This window comes from Heteronotia binoei, chromosome 2 (genome assembly GCF_032191835.1).
Source record: "Heteronotia binoei isolate CCM8104 ecotype False Entrance Well chromosome 2, APGP_CSIRO_Hbin_v1, whole genome shotgun sequence".
Classification (NCBI taxonomy): domain Eukaryota; kingdom Metazoa; phylum Chordata; class Lepidosauria; order Squamata; family Gekkonidae; genus Heteronotia; species Heteronotia binoei.
The window spans coordinates 153192777-153211753 of record NC_083224.1 but is presented as its reverse complement, the minus strand read 5'-3'; the positions used below and the strand labels follow the sequence as shown (position 1 = coordinate 153211753).

The 18977-nt window shown below is 42.6% G+C and overlaps 1 protein-coding gene across 2 annotated transcripts in view; it reads left to right on the top strand.

The window, feature by feature from the left end:
* OLFM3 (olfactomedin 3) overlaps positions 1 to 18616 on the top strand; it is a 264124-nt gene extending 245508 nt beyond the window's left edge. For both annotated transcript variants that reach the window (XM_060232288.1, XM_060232287.1), the window contains exons 5-6: positions 14727 to 14833; positions 17243 to 18616. In XM_060232288.1, coding sequence (XP_060088271.1) covers positions 14727 to 14833; positions 17243 to 17920 — 785 coding nt within the window. In that variant the 3' untranslated portion in view covers positions 17921 to 18616. The remainder of the gene's footprint in view (positions 1 to 14726; positions 14834 to 17242) is intronic.
* Positions 18617 to 18977: the final 361 nt, after the last annotated feature.

Below are 18977 nucleotides of genomic sequence, written 5' to 3'. Positions count from 1 at the left end.
AGGAAAAGGGATCAGTATTTAGCGTCAGGCTTTGAATTCAGCAGGAGCTCACAGGAGCACAACTCCTGAACCTTTCTGATGGTTCCCCCTCCTGCCTACCTACTTTGTCCACTGAATAGTAGGTGCAGCTGTATAACAATCCCTGGATGAGCTCCACCACCTATTTTTCTACAAAATGATCCCTGTTTAGCGCTAGCTTCCTGCACAGTTGAAAGGGAGATAGCTCTAGAGTGGAGTGATCCCTGATGTGCTCAGAGAAGCAATTTGGGGGCTTGTTAGTATATCCCAGTCTTCTGAAACCTGAAGAGTCAGTTATAGTCAAGGAAGCGAACTAGGTGGCTTAGGAAACAGTGAAACAAAAGCCTCTTATGCCCAGCACCAGCCCAAGGGCGCATGGTGCCCTAGGCAGACTCACAGCCCACCCCTGCCTCCACAGTGCCCCCCACAGCACAGCATCCCCTGCACCTTCCCCCTCCCCATTGCACCTCCTCCTCCCTGCCTTCCCCACCCCAGGTTTATTTCAATGCCCAGAATGGGTCGAGCACCACTCCTGGGCTATCTAAAGGCAGACTCCCCCGCCGATCAGCTGATTGGCGGGTAAAACCTCGTGGCACACTCACAGTCCCGGGGCAGGCCAGCAGCACAAAAGAACCGTGTACTGAAAGGGCAGCCGCCACTGCTGCTGCCTCCTCCCCATTTCCTGGATGAGAGGCCAAATTCAGTGCACCCATCCTGCCGGCGCCCTAGGCAACCACCTAGTTTGCTTAGTGGGCAAGCTGGCCCTGCTTATGTCTAAGAATCTAAGACTTTCTGAAAAGCTTTAAACTCTCACTTGCTGGAAGTACATGACTGTGAAATCACTAAATTATCTCAAAGTTCATTATTGATTTACCTCAGACATATTACCCCTGATTTCATCTGACCTTTCCCCCTCTACATTGAATAAAATGTTTTCAGAAGCTTAAATTAAGAGGGTGAGCATGCCTTTTCCCTCAAGTTGTTAAACCAAAACCTTCCAAAATTAGCAGTCTTCTATTCTTTAAAGTAATCCATTCTTTTGCCCACAACTGTGTACATGTCTTATAATAAGTCTGCCAATCCGGTAAAGCAAAACCACCTCGTTGTTTGGCATCCTGCAATGCTTTTAGTTTAATTCTAGGTTTTTTGTTCTGCCATATAAATATAGAAACCATTTTGTTTAATTGTTGAAAAAAAAATTGATAGGGGAATAGGTATCATTTGAAATAAAAAAAATATTCTTGGTAGCATTTTAACTGTTGTAATTCTTCCCATTAATGAAATTTGCAGATTTTGCCATTTCTCCAGGTCACTCTTAATTTCTTTTAACAGTCTGTCATAGTTGTCTGCTTTCAATGTTTTAGCTCTGGACATTATGTATATTCCCAAACATTTAATTTTCCTCTCATATCCATAACCCAACATTTCTTCTAATTCTTTAATCTGAATTTGTGTCATATTTTTCGCTAAAACTTTAGTTTTCTTATAACTCACCTTAAAACCTGCAAACGCTCCAAATTCCTCCAATTTTTCCTTGCCTATTGATGTTAACAGGTCTTCCAATATAAAAATCTGGGTTTTATATTGGAAGACTCACTAACATTGATAGAAAGACTTAAGCAAAATACAATTAAATGGGTGGGACAGCTGTAGATCTTTTAAAAAGGAAGAAAGAAAATAAATAAGTAAATAAAAGGGCTATTCAGCCAGAAAGGAAGGCAAAAGCAGAGGGAAAATCCTGCATCTGTATGAGGGAATGGATCATCAATACTCCCTCTCAGCTGTGGAGTCTTGTGAGCAAAAATTCTACTTCATGAGCTACTAGGGTTGCCAAGTCCAATTCAAGAAATATCTGGGGACTTTGGGGGTGGAGCCAGGAGACATTAGGGGCGGAGCCAGGAACAAGGGTGTGACAAGCAGAATTGAACTCCAAGGGAGTTCTGGCCATCACATTTAAAGGGACAGCACACCTTTTAAAATGTTTTCCTTCCATAGGAAATAATGAAGGATAGAGGCACCTTCTTTTGGGGCTCATAGAATTGGACCCCCTGCTCCAATCGTTTTGAAACTTGGGGGGTACTTTGAGGAGAGGCACTAGATACTATATTAAAATTTTGGTGCCTCTACCTCAAAAAAACAGCTCCCCCAGAGACTGGAAGCTATCAGGAGTCTCGCTGTTGACTCTGCTAATAGAAACCCTCTGTGTAAACAGGGAGGGATTCCAACAGAGATCAGAGCCCTTTTCTCTTTCATGAAAAATTAAACATTTTTTTCAAACTTTTGGGAACTCACACCCACAACCCCCTGGACAGTAATTAACTTCTTCCTGTTCTGTCCACAGCCCAGTTTTCCAAAAAAACAGAGTGGGATGGATTATTTTTCAAAGGAAGTGTTATTGATACACTTCTCAGCCATGTCCTAAGAATGGGGAGGGGGGAACTGTCACAGTGTGACCTAGGAAGTGTGGGTTGAGGACATGGGCGTTCATCCTGGACAGCTAGGTCCTCGCGGGGTCCTCGCAGGGTACCCAGAGGCTGCCCCATCCCCCCCCTCCTCCTCCTCCCGGCTCTGAAAGGCGAAGCCGCGCACCTTCGGAGCAGCCGTGCGGGTGCCCACCCAGCCTCATCCCCGCACATCCCAGCCGCCTCCTCCTCGCTCGTCCGCTCGAGAGCCGGCGGACGCATGCCAGGCTGCCCCGGCTCCGGCAGCCTTGGCGAGGTAGACGACGGAGGAGGCGAGATGGCCGAGCTCAGCCTCCCAAGGGAGGCCCACCCCGGTCCCATGCGCGCCCTCCCGCCTGGCACTCACCACCTGGCGCGCAATCTCGGTGGCCGCCACGGCCCCTTCGCCGCCGAGCGAGCTCCTTGGCGCCGTTTCCCCCTCCTTCCCCCTCCCGCTTCCATTTTTGGGTGGGGCGGGGGAAGAGGGTGGAAATCCTGGACCCCCCCGCCAGAGCGGGAGGGTTGAGACGCCTATGAGCTACTGGCATTAAAGTTGTGAGTGAGAGAGTTGGCTACTGCATAAATTAGTTTGCTCTGGGGCCATCATTCCTGAGCTAAGACAAAAATGTGTGAGCCAGAGGCTAAAAAACTGTAAGTTAGCTCACACTAACTCAGTTTAGAGAGAACATTGGTCATCATAGAAGTCTTCTCTGCCTCTTCCCCTTGCTGCCTGTCTCCTTGCCCTGCTCCTTCCCTTGTAGGGTTGCCAAGTCCAATTTAAGAAATATCTGGGGACTTTGGGGGTGGAGCCAGGAGATTTTGAGGGTGGAACCAGGAGACATTGGGGTGAAGCCAAAATCAAGGCTATGACATTTAAAGGGATGGCACACCTTTTCAATGCCTTCCTTCCATAGGAAATAATGAAGGATAAGGGCACCTTCTTTTGGGGCTCATAGAATTGGACCCCCTGCTCCAGTCGTTTTGAAAGTTGGGGGATATTTTGGGGAGAGGCACTAGATGCTGTACTGAAAATTTGGTGCCTCTACCTCAAAAAATAGCCCCCCCAGAGCCCCAGATACCCGCGGATCAATTCTCCATTATTTTCTATAGGAATAAATCTATAGGGAATAATAGAGTTCCCAGCAGACATTTCCCTCCCCTCCCCCCTGCTTTCTGACAACCCTGAAGCGGGGGGAGGGTCTCCAAATCGGGGGATCCCCTGCCCCCACCTGGGGATTGGCAACCCTATTCCCTTGGCTGTTCAGGGCTGCCCTTAGCCTCTCCCATCCTGGCCTTGTCCAAGCCCAGGCTTAGCCTTGCCTTCTGACTATGCCCCTCTCCACCTCTGCCTGGCTTCCAGCCTTGTCCTCCATTGTATTGGAGTGGCCTGCCTGGATTCCAGCTGCCTCCCTCTCCTGGTCTTTCTCACATGAATGAGTCAGGTCCCTAGCTATTCTCAGCTCCGGTAACCAGGGTGAAGTTGAGTTGGGGCCAGGCATTGGCTCCCAACAATCATGCATACCTATGGCTTATTTTAATTACAGGTAGTTTGTGAGACCAGAATTCAGCTTGTGGGTGATCATTCAAATCCTGGTTTGCCTTGACAAAGACTGATTTCATAGCCTTTATTCTGGCCCAGCATCTTTGTAGCCAGGTTGTAAACAAGGGTGGCAATAAGGAACAAGTAAGATTAAGCTTGAATGTTGGTGTTCATACATGATAGTGAAGAGCAACTGTGGCTTAGAAACCATCTTCAGATCACAGCTTCAGATGCCAGTTCAACATACTCAGGGCTTTTTTTGTAGCAGGAACTCATTTGCATATTAGGCCACAACTTCCTGATGTAGCCAAACCTCCTGGAGCTTACAGTTGGCCCTGTACTAAGAGCCCTTTAAGCTCTTGGAGGATTGGCTACATGAGGGGTTTGTGGCCTAATATGCAAAGGAGTTCCTGCTACAAGAAAAAGCCCTGAACATACCTTTATTAGCTCATATTTAGTGGTGTGACCTGTATTCAGATTATTACACTAACTAGTCATCTTAATTAAACCATGATTCCACATTATGTCTGAAATGAGCCATAGGTCAATCAAGCAATACCTGATTCTGGAAACCAGAGGTAGCTTCTGAAATACTTGATTTAGTCATGGTGTCTTTCCCAACACCATGCATGCTGATTTCCCTGGAGAAAATCCAGTGAGTCAGAAATAAACAATGACATCTACATTTAGTCACCCTTTTAATAAATAATTTTTAGCAGCTCTCTTTTGCATTAGTAATATCATAAAAATGACAGGCAAAAAGACATAAAAGGAATTGTCTTGTGCTGAATCTATTGTGTGCTCTTTCTTCTGTCACTACCAAAGTGTAATCTCATGTCATTTCACTCAACATGACTAGAAGGAGCAAAAGAAAAGAAAAAGACCCACCCTGTTTATAAATAGTGGCTTTGTTTTACGGAATAAATCCTGTGCTTGTCGGTTATGTATTATCCAGGGTTGACAGTAGGAAATGTATGAAGGCCAATGTATGTTCTCACTAGAGATATTGCTGAAGTTTATAATTCCTGAGCTCAAAATATGAACCCTGGTGACTCCTACTGCTTCCTTGCAATGCGAAGAGAGTATTACAGCACTCTTTGACTTGGATTTTAATAAAAGTAATAATGACAATGATGACGTTTGGGGTGAGAATCTGGCAGAAAGGTTTTTATTACAAAACATATGGCCATTGAACCAAGTAAGAGACCAACTCATAGGGACCTTTTAGATGTTGCTTTCAGGCTCTGGCATCTAAAATATGTAGACATGTTTTGAACTGTGGTGTCATGGGTTGCAGCAAGCACAGGCATACTGGCATGCTGAGAAAGTAAGCATCATATGTTCTCCATATGTTCTCTCTCCATATGTTCCCCAGAGAGCACTGCGATCAAGCTCAAAAAATCCTCTCGAAATCCCTGGGCCAAAAGAAACCAAATTAAAAACTACCAGAGAACAGGAGTTCTCTACAAAGGCCCCCCAATGGTGGAATCAACTGCCGGAAGAGGTGCGGGCCCTATGGGATCTTAACCAGTTCCTTAGGGCCTGCAAAACTGCCCTCTTCCAGCTAGCTTTTTAAGACGGAACTCCTGATAATATCTATAACACCAAGCCATCTTATACATAATTTGATTGTACCATAATGTCATACTGTTTTACTGGTTTATTGTTAAATTATTAATTATATTATATACTGTTTTATTGTATCATGGTTTTACCATGTCTTGTTAGCCGCCCTGAGCCTGCCTAGGTGGGGAGGGCAGGGTATAAATAAAAGTTGTTTATTATTATTATTATTATTATTATTATTATTATTATTATTATTATTATTATTCTGTTACTGAGGATCTGCAAGTGACATAGTAACAGAGACATAGTTGAAGAATGTACTAGGGTCCTATGGGGTACCTTAGGACACATTTTACAGGGCCTCAAGTTTCTGGAGGATCTGCCCATGAAGCAAGCCCATTACAGTTATATGGTCTATTCATTTCAAATAGGGTCTTTCCCCCCTTGTATAAAGTGTGAAAACAAAACAAATGTGTGTGACAGAACTGGGGAAGGCCCCCTTAACACAAATTGTACTAGACAGAGATAAATTATATTTGAGGCCCATGTGTGGGATAAGGAAGTTGTATATTCTAACAATGCCTGGAGCAAATGCTAGCAAGGACTAAGATGGCTTGTCTTCAACCAGAGAGTGAAATGCATTCATATCCTCCTTGGCATGCTCTGAGGCTTGAGCTGGCATTAAAACTGGTTCTGAAGCTCTGCTCCAGCTCCAATTAATTCCTGGCCATTGCCACTATGGTAGAAAATGTATTTGGCAGATGGTTTTTATGGCTCACTGATCTTCCTCAAACTGTAGCTGAACATCCAGAATTACATTTCTAATAGATACAGGTAGTGGAGATATTTGTCTTGCCGACAATCCTCTGCTATCAAAACACCAATAAGAATTACTTAATAGTAATGTGGCATTTTCAGCTAGTGCCACTGTAAGAGGAAAATCATTAGATGCATAATGCTTTCATAGTGGTTAATGTTTGCAGTTCATTTCCATGTTGACAGAAGGGCATTGCAGGGGACCATTCCTTCATCTCCTCTATTACTTTCATCCCTGCCAGGATGGCAGCCTTCTACTGTTTGAAAAACATTCTCTTTCCATTTGTTTTCTGAAGGAATTGAGACAACAGCAATAACAATCTTAGTAATATTGTCTCTGAACAAACATTACTGCAGTAAATACCGGTAGTCACAAAAGGCAGATCAATATTATTGTTCCTATCATTCAGATTAGGGTTGAGACTGAGGGGATATCAATTTGCTTAAGCCTACCTAATGAGTTCACAGTCTGAGGTAAAATTTCATCCAGGATTTCCAACTCTCATGTGTGGGATACAGAAGTTCCATATTCTAACACACTGACCACACTGGGCCAAAATCTTTCATAGACACTTCATTAAGAATGTATCAAATAAATTTCAGTACTAAGTGTTAGGGAGGGAAAGTAATATGGTATAAACCGAACTTATCAGATCTCAGAAGCGAAGCAGGATTGGTACTTGAATGGGAGGTCAGGAAGGCTTTGCAGAGATAGAAAATGGCAAACCACCTCTGCTTCTCACTTGCCTTGAAAGCCCCTTGCTGGGGTTATCATACATGACTTGATGTGATTGACGTACATATTAAGTATTATTTTTCCATTTCCACAGTGGAGACTTGAAAGCATTTTGTTGAAAAAGTCAACTAAATGTAAATAAAATATCAACCGGACGGTTAATACAATATAGAACTGCTGATCCTGATCTATCTAAAGTTAGTCATGAGTAAGTTTCAGTCATGGACATCAGTTGACTGCTTAAGTTGGTGGTGCACCAGAAAGCTCTCTACTTCAGTGTGTCTCAAAAATAGGCAAAATTATATATATTATATATATATATATAAAATTATTATTAATTATATAATTAATAATTTAACAATAAAACCAATAAAACAGTATGACATTATGGTACAATCAAATTATGTATAAGTCACTAGCCATGGTGACTGAGGGGAATCTCCACAGTCGGAGGTACTAAACCTCTGAATCCCAGAGCCAGGAGACAACATCAGGGGAAGACCTTGGCCTCTATGTCCTTTTGAAGTGGTAACACTTTTGTTGGACCTCCAGAGGAACCACATGGCCACTGCATGAGACAGGATGCTGGACTAGATGGACCATTGATCTGATCCAGCAGGGTTCTTCTTACTGACTTGGCTACAACAAATGAGAGGCAGCACTGAGGTACAGTGCAGAGTTTGCATGCAGAGTACAGGAATGAGCATAGACATACAAGTGTAATGCACGCCCCTTGGTTTCCACTTTGATTTGGGAAATACCTGAAGTATCTGCTGGATAGCCCTTCTTCTATGAGCCAAAAAGTGGTGGCAAGATATGGTGGATTGGGTTGACCATGTTAGACCCACAGTATAAAAAACTAGCTATTAAGAACAAGTAATTAGATATAAGCAGCATAGAAATTGCCTTAAAAACACTAAGAAGGCGATGGGCATAAACTAACTGACAAACTAAAGTTCATCACAAATTTTAGTTGGTTCATGAAAAACTGCCATGAACTGCCATGAATTTTGATGCAGTTCATGGCAGTTTGTGAAAAGCAGAACCTGTGGTTCATGGTTCCCCCCACTCAGCTGCTTGTAACTGCAGGGAGCAGAAAGCGGGGTTTAAATGGTTTGGAGCCATTTGAACTAAATGCCATATAGCTGTTTGGAAACCCTGCTTTCTGTCCCCATGAAAAGCCACAGGGAGCAGAAAGCAGGGGGTTAGACTTTAAAAGGCTCATGAACCAATACAAACCAGTTTGGTTCACAAACTGGCATATTAGTTCATGATTAAGTTCATGGTTCAGCCATGAAACACAAACCAAACCACATAAATGCAGTTTGTGCCCATCCCTTGATAAAAACTCTTAATTAAAAGCCTCATATGATCCCTGCAATCGACCCTTCACAGTGACCTGGCCCATCACATTTTGTGCCAACTGAAGTTTCCAAACCATTTTCAAAAGCAGCCCCATGTAGAGTGCATTACAGTAATTTAACTCAGATGTGATCAGAACATGAATCACTGGCTGATTACAGACCGGCACTTTGGGTCGACTCAGAGATGCCTCTGAAGTCGACCCAAAAAAACCGGCCACACGGCAACATCTGCCGCCCGCCCCTGTCCCACATTTACCCTGTCCTGAAGAACAATCCACCCAGCTCAAAAAGGGACCACTCAGAAAGTGGTCCCTTTTTGCTGAGGCGGCTCTGAAGCGGCTCCTGGCTGTCCGGAAGCCCAGAGAGCACCTTACAAGTGCCCAGGGAGCCACGAGCGGGATGCGGGAGCTTTCCACATGCTCCCCGGCTGTCCAAGGCCTGCCCTGGCGCTGTCCAGAAGCACTGGGCACTCTTCTTTTGGCTGGCTTTCTTCAGCCAGCCAAAACGGCCATCTGTTGTCAGCTCATATGGTCAATTTAGGTCTATGTTTGAACTACAATGCCCATTTTGAGAATTATGACCAATATACATTTGTATCCTGGACTAGCTAATTATGAACTTTGGCAACGTCATTTGTACTGAAAACAGTCCTTTGTTTCCTCCTGTCTAAAAAAGTACCAGGGAACACATGCAGCTGAGGAAGCTTCTTGGAACCACAGCCAGGAAATCTATGCAGGGAAGGGGTCAAACTAAGTGGCCATTATATGGGAGGCTATCATAAGTCAAAGGAAAAAATTAAAAAACTGAAATCAAGCATAATTTAAAATATTGAATAACTGTAAAAACAGCTTTTAAAAGATGCATTGCTAAGTACTCCTCTGTCATCCCCATGCTTTTGCCGTTACACTGGAAATGAGGAGCAAATTTTTCATACTGAACAATTGAGTAGAATGTTACATGCAAGGGCGTTTTCGCACTGACCTTATTCGGGAGCGACATCCCTCTTCACCGCGCAGCATCTGTGCGGATTTCGCACTAATTGCTCCGCAGAACCCGGAAGAGCCACAAAGTCCCGTGGATTTTGCGTCGCAAATGTAAACTGGCCAAAAGCCAGTTTACATTTGCAACGCAAAAGCTGTGGGACTTTGTGGCTCTTCCGGGTTCTGCGGAGCAATTAGTGCGAAATCCACACAGACGCTGTGCGGTGAAGAGGGACGTCACTCCCAAGTAAGGTCAGTGCGAAAACGCTCCAAGTCTTTCCTTGTTCAGGCCACACACCCCTGATATGAGTATTCTCATGGAAGAAGGCCAGGGCATATTAGGCTACACCCGCCTGATGTAGCCAATCCTCCAAGAGCTTACAGGGCCAGCTGTAAGCACTTGGAGGATTGGCTACATTGGGGGGCGGGGGTGTAGCCTAATATGCAAAGGAGTTCCTGCTACAAAAAAAAGCCCTGAAGATGGCTGTTTATGGGATCACTTCGTGTGTATCTGGATCTTTGATTATTTGTCTTGGTCATATCCAGAACTTGAAATCTTGTTGTGCACCTCCGATAAAGACGATCCATACTGGGAAGATAAGAATTCTAGTTCAGTATCTGAAGAAGTGAGCAGTGACTCACAAAAGCTCACACCTACCACAGATTTTGTTAGTCTTTAAAGTACTACTGGACTCTTGCTCTTTTCTATGGTTGCAAACAGACTAACACAGCTGTCCATCTTGATCTGATTCTAGTTCAATAAAGTTTGAGTCCAGTGGCACCTTTAAGATCAACAAAGCTTTATTCAAACTTTTGTGTGCTTGCACACTTCTTCAGAATCAATGAAATGGAAATTACCAGTCCATACATATAGGTAATGGGATATTTCTTATACTTTGTATAATAATTAAGCTTATACCTTGAATAAATCTTTGTTTTTGTTATGCTGCTTCAGACCAACATGGCTACCTGCCTGAACCTGATTCCAGTCCAGTAACTGATCTTATCAGTAACAAACGGAATGTTCTATGTGCTCTCTGTAATGGTAATATAGGAAAACTCCCTCTTGCTTCACCAATGAATTATTCAAAGCACCTAATGTGTACCATTAAAGCAAATTGACATCCTTAGGCTTCATTGCCAAAGGCTGTCTAAGGGTGGATAAAGGAAAGGCTCTTAATGATATTGTCACATAGCCGCCGATGACATTAATATGAAAATATGTTAGTATTTACACTCCAGTTTTAAGATCATTTATTTATTGTGAAGTCTCACTGATTTCAGTGGGACTTGTCTACATTGTCGAGGATTTCATAATTTGTGTCCTGACAAACTGTGAAGTGTATTGGCCCTAAACAAAATCTGGCTTTTTGCGATCTCAAAAAAAGATGGTGCCTTTGCATAGCAGAGGTAACCCCCAGGTAACAATGTGAAGAAGCTTCAGTGTCTGAATTCTTCCCCATTTCCAGGTGTTCTTCAAGGGAGGAGTATAGGGAGTATCCTTTGTGGTGTGATATGCATTCTCCTTTCATGGACAGAATCTGCACTTGATCATGCATGAGGGATACATTTCTTGTCTTCTCTTCACAAGATTGGGAAGTGTGGGAGAGGGTAGAGAAAGAGTGAGTCAATCATGGTTTCTGCCACTAGTGCTTCCATTTCATGTGAAGGTGGCCAGTGAGTCTCCTTCATATACCCCTGCAGGTATTCAGAAGACTGTTTTCCTGTGGTTTGATTCCACACAGCTGTGGTCCACATGCTAATGCCATTTTTTTCCCATCCAACCTGTCCCTCAAAACAAGGGTGACTATTAGGTAGGAAACACATACAATTGGGACAGGCTAATATTTATACATTTGACATAATCTAGTGGAGTGGTTCCACGGGAAATCAACTGCAGGTGTTGCTCTAAGTGTGTGTGAAAAGGACTATGAATGTTTGTCAGCTTATTGTAATTAATGTTTCTGTCTGGGCTGCCAAGAGGCAGGGGGATGGGGGACGAGACACATTAGGATTTGGTTACCCTGGAGGCCCATGTGTTTGTTTTCACATTTTGTTTAGACTGGGTGTGGTTGTGAGGAGGGACCCAGAGAGAATATTTTTCTGGAGCCCCACAATGCCTCTCTGCAGCCCCAGGTTTTTGAGTCCTGATGGAGGGGGGGACACTGGAATTCAGATCTTGTTGGAAGTAGGTTGGGCTTCTATTCTGATGGTCAATTTATGATTTTAGCTGATTGTTTATGATTCTTGTTTGAGGGAGAGACAGAATCATTCTAAATAAGCATGGAATGAGTACATGAATCTGTTCCATTGCTGCTTGGGGAGCACTTTTGCTGGACTGGGCTGTGTATGAACAGAAGGAGGGGGGAAAGTAACCAAGGTTTCCCTTCAAAAAGCAATTCAGCGCAGCTTTAATTCACTCTTTAAATCTCATTGATTGACTTCTCAATGAATGCAATAATGGGCAAAGAAGGCAATTGACATGGATTACGGGTTGTATAAGCTCTGAGAAAGAAGTCAATCATTAGGGAGGATTTCAGCCAGAAGCAGATGTATTTCCTCCATTACTTTCCTGTCTTGATCTTGCAGCTTCTGCCTGACCCATCCATCAGCCCCAAGTCTCACAGTGTTCCCAAGGTCAGCTCACTTAGCAGGCCAGTTGATGGGTGTTGTTCTCAGAGTAATTTTCTCCTGCAACCGTTTCTGGTAGGGGCCTTAAGTGGCTCTCAGGAGTACAAACTGATCCGTCATGCTCACCACTCACACCAAGACCTGCTTCAGGGCTCACCTTCTCATTCAGAGAAGTTTCTCAGCATGCAGATGCAGGGGGTTTAGCTGTTGAAACTGGAACTGCCGTGAAGGCTTGTTAATCAAATTTATTTTATTTTCTGGTTTCCCCAGTGCTAGATCAGGTAAATAAATTAATAAGAATAAGCATTCTCCCCACCCCACTTTCTAATGAGAGGATGGTTTTTTAAAACCATTTTTTTCCAGAAAAAAGCATGTTCAGATGCATTGGAAGGACAGCTTGGCAGTTATTCCCCATTACATACCCATTACATCTGTGAATGCAACAAAATGTCCACATGGTGGTATTTGCAATGCATCTGGGTTTTTCACCAGACATCCCTGCAATTCCCTTTCCCCAAGCAGCCACCGGGCTTTTGCCAGCTTTTTTCAGAATCCATAGTAGCTGTGTTTCTATAGTGTTATGAAACTATAATGATAGGACAACTACTGATTTAAGTGGGTAGGTGTGTTGGTCTGAAGCAACAGAACAAAGTTTGAGTCCAGTGGCACCTTTAAGGCCAACAAAGTTTAATTCTGGGCATAAGCTTCCTTGTGTATGCACATTTCTTCAGATATATGGAAACAGACTCCCTCAGACCTTACATAAAGGTAGACGCCCACACACACACCCTCTCTACTTGTATGTAAAGTTTGAGGAAATCAGTTTCAATGTATCTGAAAAAGTAAGTGTGCATACACACAAAGGTTTATATCCAAAATTAAACTTTGTCAGTCTTAAAAATGCCACTAGACTCAAACTTTATCCTATAACAACTTCTGATAATTTTTAAAAGGCTTCCAGTAGTGTGGGGTTGGGTGTAATGGCAGGTGGAAGGGGATACTGAGGGAAAATGGCACCTAATAACCTACCCACCACAGGCAAATGCACATTGTGATCTTTCCAGAAAGATTGTACCAAAACAAGTTTGTAAAAGATCACAGCAAAGGAGATGAAAACTCAGAAGGCAGGTGGTTGACACTTTAAAAAGGTAGATACTTCAAGAAATGCTCCAATTTTGGAGGCAGGTCAGAGCAAAACACTTGTGTGGAAGTAGCATTAGTGTGCTGAACTGGAAATGCCAGAAGCTAGCAGATCAGGCATCTATGATATCCAGGGCTTGTTTGCAGCAGGAACTCCTTTGTATATTAGACCACACACCCCTGATGTAGCCAATCCTCCAAGAGCTTACAGGGCTCTTAGAACAGGGCATACTTTAAGCTCCAGGAGGACTGGCCAAATCAGGGGTGTATGGCCTAATATACAAAGGAGTTCCTGCAAAAATAAAAAAAGCCCTGATGATATTTATAAAGTATCATCATTTTGTGCGTCATTATTACAGTGACCCCTGGAAGATATAAGTTCCTGCTCCAGGAAGTTCACCTTGGCCCCTCAGTTGTGGCCTTTGATGGTTTTGGGAGTGCTCCTAGTCAGATCTGCTCAGAAATAAGTCCCTGGGCTTACATCCAGGATTTTTAGAGTGCCCAGTTCTAGTTTTAATATAGTCTAGCATCTTTTGTTAGTTAATGCTGACTTGATGCTAATTTAATGCTTCTATTGACAGCTGTTTTAATTGTTGGTTTTTATAATGGCTGATGTTGCATACTTTTAATACGGCTATTTCCACTGTCACTCTTGAGCTATTTTATGAGGAATTTTCATTGCCTTCACAGACTTGTTTTTAATTGTTGGTTACAAAGCACTTTAGAAGTTATCATAATTACAAAAGGCATAGGATAAATGTTTCAAACTGAAAATAAAGGAGATGTTATATTAGTCTCTGGATCCAATTCAAGGTGTTGGTGTTTACCTTTAAAGGTGTTGATGATCTGGGACCCTCATACTTAAAAGTCTGCCTCTCCCATCACATATGTGCTCCCTTTAGTTGTCATCTAGGGGCTTTCTGCAGGTGGTTCACTTAGCTGTCACCTGGGGAAGGCTTTCTCAGCTGTGGTCCCTACCCTGTGGTTGGCCTTTGGAAAGCAATCTACATATTTGGGCTGTTTAAATAGTGATATGGTGATAGTCACATATTTTAATAATTTAATACTTTAATGTTATTATATTTAGTTTTATGTTGTTTCACCTTATTGGTTTTAATGTTGTAAATCACTGTGAGACTCTTTGGGTGAGTAGTGATGAAAAATATCTAATAAATAAGCCAGATAGATCAACATAACATTTCCTCCATACAAGGCACTGTGATTGTTTTATCTTGCCCTGAGCCTGCTTCAGCAAGGAGAGCGGGATATAAATCAAATAAATAAATAACCTCTTTGCTGCTGTTGTTTTAAGTTAGCTATTTCTGTTTCTTTTGGATGGTAATGAAAAGAAAAAACCAACATCATTATTTTCCTAGGCCTCCTTTCATACCCTGTTCATTGGTCATCTTGAAGTGGCAAGCAATCAGAATAAGCAACGATTTATTTGAGATGTTCTCAAGTGCCCTTTGTTGTTGTTGTTGTTTTCCATTTCAGCATGTGGCAAATTAATGAAAATCACTGGTCCTATAACAGTCAAGACATCAGGAACCCGTTTTGGAGCCTGGATGACGGATCCATTAGCATCAGAGAAGAACAATCGAGTATGTGTGTATTTTTATTGCTTCATGCTGTAATCAAAGCAGTAGATCTTTGAACATGTGAAGCTGCCATATATGAAGCCACACCATTGAACCCATCTAGCCCAGTACTGTTCAGCAGCTCCTCAAAGCTGTGAGCTTGGGTCTTTCCCAGCAACAGCTACTAGAGGTCCTTTTTACTGGAGATGATAGGACTAAATGGACTCTGTACATCCAAAACATATGCTCAAAAAACTTCACAAGGGCATTTATAAAGCCTTGTTAGAGAGATTAGATGAGCTCCACAGACATAGCAAATAGTAGTGGGGAGTGGGGCTTAAATACAGAGAGTAATCCAAAATTAGGGTTGCCAGCTCCAGGTTGGGAAATACCTGAAGATTTTGGGAGTGGAGCCTGAGGAGGGCAGGGTTTGAGGAGGGAAAGAACTTCAGTTGGGTATAAGGCCATAGACCACCTTCCAAAACAGGCATTTTTTCCAGGTGAATTGCCCTGCATTGCCTAGAGATCAATTATAATCTCAAAAGACCTCCAGCTACCACCTGGAGGTTGGCAACCCTATAATATGATGTGGGCATTAGAAGGTGTGGGCTAGGCTGGGGGAGGCAACAGTGAAAGGTGAGTCATTTTAGCTTGCTAAGCTAAGCCATGGTTGCCAATTGAATGTACAGGGAATCATGGGAAGCGGGAACCGTTTAGGAATCGCCCAATCCTGTGATCGTTCCCTTCAGAAGTCCATAATATCTCAGGTGCTTCAGCAGGCTAATCCCCTTCATTTCTTTTAACAGACTCTCAACTACCTTCAACATTCTGTGCATGTTGGAGCACGTTCAGTCTTCATCAGATTGTTTAGGGTTGTGGGGTTTTTTAAAAAAAAAGTCATGTTTTTCTGCAAATCCCTTACCTTGTCTTTCAGTGCCCTGACACTGTCATTTATTATAAATAAATGTTTTCATTACTGACATACGATGCAGCCACTTTGCTGTTCAATCTAGTGACAAGCTGGTTGCCTGCAAAGAATCACAGAGAAAATGTGGAAATCTCATTTCCCCCCACCCCCATCCTCTCAGATTTATAAACTGACATAGGCTTGACTAGGCTAATTCCCACCCTCTCCCTTTCCTTTATTAAATGACTCTTAGAAGCTGTTAATATTTCATATTCCTGGATCAGCGTATTAAGCTCTCACCAGAGCAGTGTTGGGTGAAGTCCTTTTCTTTTGGTGAATTTACAAATGCATATTTTTATTCATAGCTAGGGAATCCCATGAAAATGTAAAGATCCCTACTAGGGATGGGCACGAATCAAACCATGAGCTGTGGTTTGAGCATGAACCAGGCCAGTTTGTGGTTCCTGAACCAGGAGTTTGGGAGAATGTGCCTCCCACAAACCCTTCCCAAACCTCCATGGAGATTTGGGAGGTTCAAAGAGGGTTCATGTCTTACCTCCCAGCTTTTGCTGGAGAAGCCAATGGAAGGCCCTTTAAACAGGTTTCCCTCCAAGTCTCGTTTTCCCCAGGCATCCCATGGCTGCCCTGTTTGTCCAGTAGAGGAGTTTGTTGGAGATTCATGGTTCTTGAAGACCCTGAACCTCCATTTCCTGGTTTGTACCCATCCCTAATCCTGTTGATAGCCTGGTTGTGCTGCATTAGTTATTGGCACAAGCTTCCCAGTCTTTTGGTATCTATAGCCAATCAGAAGACAATTCAAACATTCTTTATGTCAAGAAATACAGGAAGAACAGTGGCGTCCCAAACAAAACCCTTCTAAATCCACTGAAATCCATTTACGCAGCAGGATGTAACATTGCTTGGGAGCAATACTCCCTCTAAGCTGTGCAGTCTTGTGAGCAACAATTCTACTTTGTGAGCTACTGGCCAGAATGATACCCAGATTTATGGCATTTCACACCTGTTACATCAATCTGCTTTTTTTTATCACCCTCCACTGTTGTTTCAGCCATTTTACAGCACTAACAAGCAAACACAGACCCCAATTTGTTTTTCTTTTAATCTGCTAAAAACATTTCCATGACTCTACATATCAACTCCCTGCCCACTTTTGCCCTGGCCCATTTTTCCTGAGCTAAGACAAAAATGTGTGAGCTGGATGTAAAAGAACTGTGAGCTAGTTCACACTAACTCAGTTTAGAAGGAACACTGCTTGAGAGTATGATGTATGATGACCACTTCAGTTCTCCATTTTCTTCCATACTCTTAAAAGCTTCTGTTTGTGTGGTTTGTCCTCCTTGTGTGTTTAACTGGTAACTATGGTTTTTCTTGCCTGGATTCCTTCTGGATATTATGACATCACACCACTGAGGGGAGGGGGAATAAAATATATTTAAAATATAGCTCAGTTAGCAAATGATTGTTTTCCTGCAAATTGACAGCCTATTCTTCCTTTTCACTTTCAGGTCTGGTACATGGACAGTTACACCAACAACAAAATAGTCCGCGAGTACAAATCAATAGCAGACTTTGTCAGCGGAGCTGAATCGAGGACATACAATCTCCCTTTCAAATGGGCAGGAACCAACCACGTGGTCTACAATGGGTCACTCTACTTTAATAAATACCAGAGCAACATTATCATCAAATACAGTTTTGATACCGGACGGGTCCTTGCTCAGCGTACCCTGGAGTATGCAGGCTTTCACAATGTGTACCCATACACCTGGGGTGGCTTCTCAGATATTGACCTGATGGCAGATGAAATTGGCCTTTGGGCTGTCTATGCGACCAACCAGAATGCAGGCAACATTGTCATCAGTCAACTGAACCCAGATACATTAGAAGCAACAAAAAGCTGGAACACCGGCTACCCAAAGAGAAGTGCTGGGGAATCTTTCATGATATGCGGAACTTTGTATGTCACCAACTCTCACTTAACTGGAGCCAAGGTCTACTACTCATATTCCACAAAAACCTCCACCTACGAATATACAGACATACCATTCCATAATCAGTACTTTCATATATCCATGCTTGACTACAATCCCAGAGATCGGGCTCTCTATGCCTGGAATAATGGACACCAGGTCCTATTTAATGTCACACTTTTCCACATAATTAAGACAGAAGATGACACATAAACTCAACATTGGTTTGGCCACCCCCAAAGCAGTGTCGTTTGTGCTGAACTCGGAAGCATTCTACTGGATTTCTTTTCAGTTCTTTTTTCAGTAAAGGTTTAAAAAAAGCTTTTTCTACACTATAATGTATTATAAACATGGCAGAGCCTTTCTGTAAAAATGACCTGTTGGAATTACAGGTATCTTTCTTAACTCAACGCAAGGCCTGCCATGACTTTATCATGGAAAGCACTAAAGATTATTTCAGTGGCTAAAGACATTATTTCAAAAAAAAAAGATTAATGATCTGCCTTATATTAGAGTCAGAGACTAATGGTGGCTTAAATGCATGAATGTCTTTTTCTACCATACATCATTTTTTAAAAACAAAACAGATCTGTTGAATTGTTCAACATCAAAACATATTTGGACTAATCTGAAACAGAATGCACATCAATATTATTTGCTTCTTAAATATATATATATATATATCATCCAAAGTCAAATATTAGATTTCTTTAGGGGTGAAAAAGGTAAAATCCCTTCAGCTGTTGCACAGTTTCAGAAGCGGTGCTGTACAGTCTGTTTTTAAATCTCTTGCAAGCAGTTTCTCAATGATATGTATTTATACCATTGTGTCCACCATTGTGCAATTGTATCTCTTCACTTCTGTGAAAATCAACTATTTTTTATAAAATACATTGAAATTTAATCACGGATCTGATTATGGGTCCCTTTTGGAATGGTATTGGCATGGAAATTCTACAGTCCTCAATATTCTTCTTTACTCAGTGAGTAATTAAATTGTGGGATTGCCAATTAACACAGTGATGGCTACGAGCACAGTTGGCTTTAACAGGGGATTAGACAGATTCATGGAAGATAAATTCATCCGTGGCTACTAGCCATGGTGACCAAAGGGAACCTCTATATTCAGAGGCGGTAAGCCTCTCAGTATTTGTGGCTATGTGGCAATGATGGAGGAAGGCTTTCTAATGCCCTCCAAGGCAACCAGTTGGCTACTGTGTGACTAGACTAGATAGATCACTTATCTGATCAAGCAGTGGTTTTCCTATGT